This window comes from Nannospalax galili, unplaced genomic scaffold (assembly GCF_000622305.1).
Source record: "Nannospalax galili isolate Female #2095 unplaced genomic scaffold, S.galili_v1.0 scaffold207, whole genome shotgun sequence".
In the NCBI taxonomy this organism is placed as follows: Eukaryota; Metazoa; Chordata; class Mammalia; order Rodentia; family Spalacidae; genus Nannospalax; species Nannospalax galili.
This window is the reverse complement of record NW_008358517.1, coordinates 3972565-3979876: the sequence shown is the minus strand read 5'-3', so window position 1 is coordinate 3979876 and position 7312 is coordinate 3972565. Positions and strand designations below refer to the sequence as shown.

At 41.0% G+C, this 7312-nt stretch overlaps 1 protein-coding gene across 6 annotated transcripts in view; it reads left to right on the top strand.

The window, feature by feature from the left end:
• Positions 1-1174, top strand: part of Basp1 (brain abundant membrane attached signal protein 1) — a 79771-nt gene extending 78597 nt beyond the window's left edge. For all 6 annotated transcript variants that reach the window (XM_029558003.1, XM_029557998.1, XM_029558001.1 and 3 more), the window contains one exon: positions 4-1174. In XM_029558003.1, coding sequence (XP_029413863.1) covers positions 4-279 — 276 coding nt within the window. In that variant the 3' untranslated portion in view covers positions 280-1174. The remainder of the gene's footprint in view (positions 1-3) is intronic.
• The last annotated feature ends 6138 nt before the right edge of the window (positions 1175-7312 follow it).

Genomic DNA, 7312 nt, shown 5'->3' with positions numbered 1-7312 from the left:
GAGGCCTCACCGGCCGGCGACGCGGGCGCGGAGAGCACGGGGGGCGGCGCGGCCGCGGAGGAGGGCGAGGCCAGAAAGACTGAGGCTCCCGCTGCCCCGGAGACCAAAAGCGACGGGGCCGCGGCTTCAGACTCTAAACCCAGCAGCTCGGAGCCCTCGTCCAAGGAGACGCCCGCCGCGCCCGAGGCGCCCAGCTGCACAGCCAAGGCGGCCGCGCCCGCCGAGGAGCCCCCGGCCGAGCCCGCCGCTGGCGAGCAGAGCCTGGCGGTCAAGGAGTAACAGGGACAGCCCGGGGAAGACCGAGACCGCCTGCAAACGACCTGTCTCACTCTCTCTGTCTCTCACTCTGTCCTCTCTCTGTCTCTCCCCTCTACTAACTTGTTTCAGATTGGAAGTAAGGATATGTATTGCCCAAGGGATTAAAAAAAAAAAAGAGGCTGCGTCCCATGGGGGAGGGAGGGGGTGGGGAGAATCCAAATAGTATTTTTGTGGGGAAATATCTAATATACCTTCAGTCAACTTTACCAATCAGTCCTGGATTTTAGAGATCGCTGTCTGAAAGTACAGTACGTGGTAGGTTCCTGAACTGCTGTCCCGTGCGCTCCACCGCCAAGACCCCAGCTTTGCCTCTTCCACCACTCGGGTGGGAAGAGGGATGCGCTTGATTCTGCCCACAGGGCCTGTGCCAAGGCAATCAGATCTTTATGAAAGCAGTATTTTCTGTGTTTCCTGTTTAATTTACAGCCTTTCTTATTTTGATATTTTTTTTTTTTAACGTTGTGGATGAATGCCAACTTTCAGACGGAACCCACTTAGCTGGTCCACATGAATCTTGATGCCAACCCTCCATTCTTCCTCTCCAGATATTTTTGGGAGTAACAAACATTCTCTCATCATACTTAGCCTACCTAGATTTCTCATGACGAGTTAATGCATGTCCGTGGTTGGGTGCACCTGTAGTTCTGTTTATTGGTCAGTGGAAATGAAAAAAAAAAATCTGCGTTCATTGCAGTTCCAGTCGCTCTTCCATTCTGTGTCACAGACACCAACACACCACTCATTGGAAAATGGAAAAAAAATAAAAACAAGACAAAAAATGTACAATGGATGCATTGAAATTATATGTAATTGTATAAATGGTGCAACAGTAATAAAGTTAAACAATTAAAAGTAATGAAGACTGTTGTCTTTCTTCTCCCCCCCCTTTGTCCTCATGGGGAGTCACTCCATTAGAAAACAGACTGCTTTTTGTGTTGGACATTTTTCTTTCCTGCATATATACCAATGGAAGTAGAAAGCAGATCTTCAAGTTCATGTAATCATTATCGTTAAAAACAAAACACAACACAACAAAAAATCCAAAAAACAACAAAAAAACCAACGAAATAATCCACCATGAATCAGTGTAAGTTTTCCCATAAGACTAATACTTTCTGTGGGTACATCTCCTGTAAAAGCATGGATGTATTTGATACACTTTAAAAGAACGACTTTTGAATAAATGACAATCAAGAAACATTTCTTAAAGGCTGGGAAGAATAACATTCACTTATAGAAATATCATATGCATATAAATTCTGAAGCTACCAACGAACAGTATGTTTCCTTCCCCTTCTCTGCTTCTGATGAATTCGTAGCAGAGCCAAGAAAGGGGACCTGAGTGTGAAATATGGGCTAAGAGGCAAGAAAGCCTGCATGCCCTCATGGTGACTGGGTTTCTGTCCTAGTTTTGGTACCAACGCCTTTCAGCCTCTCCAGGCCTCCCTTGCTTTACCTTAAGGAAACAGCAACAACAACAACAGCCTGTGACCCCCTAAGGCAAGAGCCCTTTGATAACAAACATTTAGAAGTTTGTGTACATGCCAGGTAGCTACAGCATGGGTGAGTGGCCACAGATGGGGAAGAGGCTGCAGAGCCGTGATTTTTGTTCGTTGAGCTTGCACATCAGTTCTCAAGTGTAAGGACGGAAGTCTCTTGGATCTCTGGACAGTAATTCGGGCATTTTCCAATTTGATATTGTAAAAATCTCAAGTGCAAACCACTTTTTATAAAGAGCTTTAGCTACTACAAAGATTTCTCACACTTGAGTCAGAGAAATGTCAAGGTTTGTTTGCTTGTTTGTTTTTTGTTGGGAATGGGGGAGTGGATTGGGAGGTAATTTCCCAGAAAAAAGTAAGAATTTCATATTTTAAGGGTATAACTTTGGAAGTTTCCTGTAGAATTTGTGAAGGCCAATGTCACATGAGCGATATGAGGTATCAATTGGCCTGGTTCCATTCATGTGGGTTGCCATTACCTGTAGTTAAATAAAGAGGAAAGCTATCCTGTCCAAGTGCTTCCAGAGTGTCAGGAATCAGTACCACAGAAATGGTGAAGCTGAAGGCTGGCTGATATCCCGTAGGCGTTCAGCCCTTGTCCATGGTCATGTTGGGCTCCTTGGCTTCTTGTTTTTAGAGTGAAATTAATCTGAATTTTTGATGCATGAAGGCACAGCACACATGAACTCTGTAAATACATTCACCACTAGCTGTTTTAGGTAAGAAAAACGACAGGGGAATGCCCGGATTCTGACCAGTGTGCTCTAAAATGCATGAAGTCAGGTGGCAGACAGGGCACTGGTATTAGGGAGAGAACAGGTTCAATAAACCATGAAAGATGTTTATACAATTACAGATTATCTTTAAAATTAAAAATAATGCTTCTACTTTTGAAAATTAGATTTATTTATAAGTGCAAAGTGGTTATGAATATTAAATACTATTCATTTCTTACAATAAAACATGCTTGGTGGCAGTAATATGTGATAGACTCATTGCCTCCCCCCACTTTAATTATAACAGTCACTGGCTTTTGGGTGACGAGTATAGTCAACTTGGTCTTTTGGGATAACATTTATGGTTATAAATTGCTGGATGGGCTAAATGAACTAAGGAGACACTTTCCCCACAGCTTACAGGTAGACTTGAAGGATAATTAAACTCTGAGCTACATGCATTTTTTTTTTTTTAAAACTGTTGGGTACTTGTTCCAGCAATTAAAGAGTATCAGAAACGTGGTCACCAAAACATTGAATATTTAATTTTAACCTAAAGAAAGTGATATTTAATTTTATCGTCCTTTAGAAGACCTCATCATGTAGTTTGAAGCTGTATCTTCAGTAGAAAACAGAACCTGGGAAGGACTGGGTCAGTCAGGAAGCCAGTACGTGCTGGGCAGCCATATTAATATTGGATGAACCTATGCCATTCCCTCTTCATGAACATTTTCAAGTAAAGGAACAGCAGTGCACAGGCTGCTTGTTTCACTAACTTGGGCCTGTCTGTCTGCTTTCAGAAGAATTTAGGGCTCCAGAGCTTATATTTGTGGGGTGCCTGTGTGCATCCTGCAAGGAACGTGAGAAGGAATCAAAATGAATGTGTCCAGGGTAACTGCGTTTGTCCTGCTTTGGAGTTCCGCCCTGTAGCTGATGCTGCCTCTGAATGTTGGGGATAGACAAAGATTGCCAAGAGCTGGGCTGTGCCACCCGTCCTGGGCCCAATGTGGCCTCAGGCCTAGAGCAGGCCGCCTTTGGACAGCTTCCAGCCTTGAGGCAGAGGCTACCGGACAAGACCAGGGGAATCCTTCAGTCTTCTGGGAGCCTCTTCTTCCTCCTGGTGGGGGGTCAAGACCCAGATTGAATGGACAGTGAGGACATGGTTGTCAGCTACACAGTGCTGGCAAGAGCTAGACTTTCCTTAGTTGACTGTTGGGTAAGTTAAGCTGCTAGCTGTCCAGGTTCTGCATTGCTATACAAAGTCTATTTCCTTTAGTTTTCACTAAGTCAAACATCATGGTATATTGGAACAGTTTCTTTATTGAAACATGTAACAAATACATCCACAATCAGAGCTGCCCAACCAATTTTATGTTGTTCCTTCATGGATGTCAGAGTTTGACATGCAGCAAATTTTAGTCATTTCATTTATTGAAAAACAACAACAAAAAAACTATTTATAAAATTTACCATATTTGCTATTTTGGTGATACTGAACTTCTTGTCGTCGTGAAGCTGGTGAAATTAATCTCCATCATTTTTATTTCAGTTCAGACTTTCAACAGTAGCACTGAACTTACTTTTGGATTTTTAGCTAATTTACACAATATAAGAAAACTAGATCTTCAAAGCATAATCTTAAAATGTCCCAAATGGCAGCATTTCCTTGCAGACTTTATATGAACAGCCATTGTCTGCTTCATTTGTAATTAGCAGAGCTTCTTTTCCCCCAAGCAGTTGATATTGTAAAGATTTAAGTCATGAGTGGCTAAATACTGACCAGGGTAGCATTTTTGAAAAACCTATCTGCTAATGGGAAAGTAAGAAGGGCTACACAGAAGGAGGTTTTTCATGAAGACAGTCATATCTTTCATTTTTAAAATAAGTCATTCTTTATCATGAGGCTATATGTTTTCTAACTTTTTAATGACATAATTTTTACTGGTATATAACAGTTCAGAGTCTGGGACTGGTTTAGTACATTTCTCTAGGTTTTTCTTAGTTGTCGTTTTATTAAGAACAATTTTCATTCTGAAGCCATGCGTTTCTGTTCACATATATATTTAAGGAAATTCCTAGACGGAATGTCTTTGGAAAGAACAGGATCTTGAAAAAACATCCTGGTGCAATTGTACTCACTGAAATAGAAAGACCCAGAATATGTCTTTGTAGCTCTTGTACACTTAACATTCATTTTTTTTGAAATGCAAATATCACATTTTTATTTTGTTTTGTTTGAAGGTAATTTACATTCTCCTGAGTTTTTCTCTGGACTCAGGAAGATTCATTTTCAATATTCATAGATAAATTAACTGACAATATCTAACTTATCTATGTATTTTACTTCCTTCAGATCAGTGTATTAAAATGCCTAGCTTGCTAGGCACAGATTTAGAGTCAGTAAGAGAACACTTCTACTTACTTGCTTTCATTAACTTTTGATTTCATATGTTCCAAAACTTAAGAGATCCCCAGTAAAATACTGTCTGGGGACATTCTTACAAAAAGTGCCATTTTACGTACACCCCTCTAATCGTTAACCAGTTTCAGATAATCAAAGAAAAATTGTTAGCCTACAAGCATCCTGTAGGTAGAAACACAGTAAAGCTTTAAAATAAATTAATTTTCTAAAATCATGTAGCTGTTTTGATGAGAAGTCTGAAGGACTGAATTCCAAACACTAGAAAGACAGGCTCTTCACTGGCAGTCCTCCTGTCTCTTTGCTTTTTAAGCGATGAGTTTATTAAAGTAGAAAATGTTTGATTAGGCATCAGAGAATCTCGGCTGGTAATAGAGGGATCAATCCTTAATGCAGATTGGAATGTATTTATAAGCCACGTAAACCTGAAACTCAACCACGTCACACTGCTACTCAAAAGAGAAAAAAAAATGGCACCTGTTTGCCTTGAGGAAAGTATGTTCACTTGTAACACACTTTTCTTAACGAAAAGAGTGAGATGGGGAGAAATTCTGCAGCATTCTCTCTAAAGAGAAAGCAGTTCTGTTAATGGAAGAGAAAGATTGTTTCAGGACTGCACTGACAGAAACAGCCCAGTTTTGGGTTTTGCCAAAAAAAAGGGGAGGGCATGTCTCATTACAATAGCTTTTTGCACAGGTTTGGGAAATTTGACTTGACAGGTGAACCCCATTAAAAGAAGTGACTCTCAGGCCCCATAACAGCAGTTAACAATTTCTGCTCTACTCTGCCTTAGACCAGACATCCAAGAATAGAACTCTCTCAGCCGGAACCACCCACTTCAGCACCCAAGTCTGACTAGTATGCAAATTCCCCAGAGGGTATTGAAACACATTTTTTAAGCTAAGAATAATAGAGACTTGCTTGCTATCTCTTCAGCTGTCTTCTCTTTCAGGAGCTGAAATTGCCATGGCATCCAGAGCAATTTCTAGCTGTTCAAAGTAACACACACACACACACACACACACACACACACAAGAAACCCTCCACAATATGACACGGTGATAAAGCAGAGAACACATGAAAAGAGAGCCTTTCTGATGTCTGTCAGAACTTTACGATAACTTTTAGGTCTTTATTTCTCCTGTTTACTGTTTTCTCTACATTTTGTCTTTGTCACAAGGTTGCTGGGTTTTACTTTTTGTTGATGAATAATTTCCCATTTGCGTTCTGCTTGTTTGCCTCACTTCTAGTGACTCCACACAGAGGCAAAAGCTTGCACTGGCCTAGAACTATAACAATTGTAAACACCTTAGGATGTACCATTTTATTTATTTATGTTTTTGGTTTTAATTTTTTGAGGCAGGGTCTCCCTGTGGCCCCAGTTGACCTGTAGACCAATCTGGACTCAATCTCATAGAGATCCACCTGTCTGGTGAGGATGCATCATTCATAAATACAGTTTAAGTTATTGTTCTTTCTGGATTTTCATAACCAGAACCAAATTGTTCTTCATTTGTTCAGGAAGGATGAATATATTTCTTTGTCTCTCACCTGTATTTTGTGTATCTTCCCCTTCTCTGCATTCATGTGTAAGAATAATTGGGAGATTAAAACTGGATGTGTTCAGAAGCTAAAGTAATTCAAAATACTCCTGACATGGAGTGTGTTTCAAAGAGAGTCTAGAAGGTTCTACCACAAGCTCTATTTTCAGAAGGAAGAGAAATGGCTCTTAAGGGCCATTCTGCTTAGCCTCAAAATAATCTCGGTCATATTAAAATGAGAGACTCCAGTTTCAGAACAGTGGTCCTGGCTCCATAGCTCTTGAAGGTGGAGGGTGAGCAAGAGCTTTCAGACAGCTCTGATTTGGGAATCTTCTCAGAAAGCGTAACTTTCATTTGCTTTCAAATCAATGAGATTTGGGTCCAAATTTGGGGTTGGTGAATTGGTCAATGATTTTAAGAAAATTACTTAATGTCTCTGGAGCTCACCACATTAGAAAAAAGAGGGGGAAGGGAATATTAACAGGAGAGTTACTGGGAATATTTTCAGTAAGGCCTGGCTCAAGATGTACAGCCCTACAGCCCCCGCCCCCCCGACCCCATCTCCACAGGCTTCACATGCAAAGCCCTCCAGTTCTCCATCTCTATGGGCCACACAGGTACAGATTCAACCATCCATGGACTGAAAATAGTTTTTTCAAACTGTACTGAATATAGGCAAACTCTTTTCTTGTCACTGGTGCCTAAGACATGCAGTGTGGCAGCTAGCTAAATTGTATTAGAGCTGGTAAGTAGTCTAATGATGACTTAAAGTGCGTAGACGGGTGTACATTGGTTATATGTAAACACTATGCCATGTTA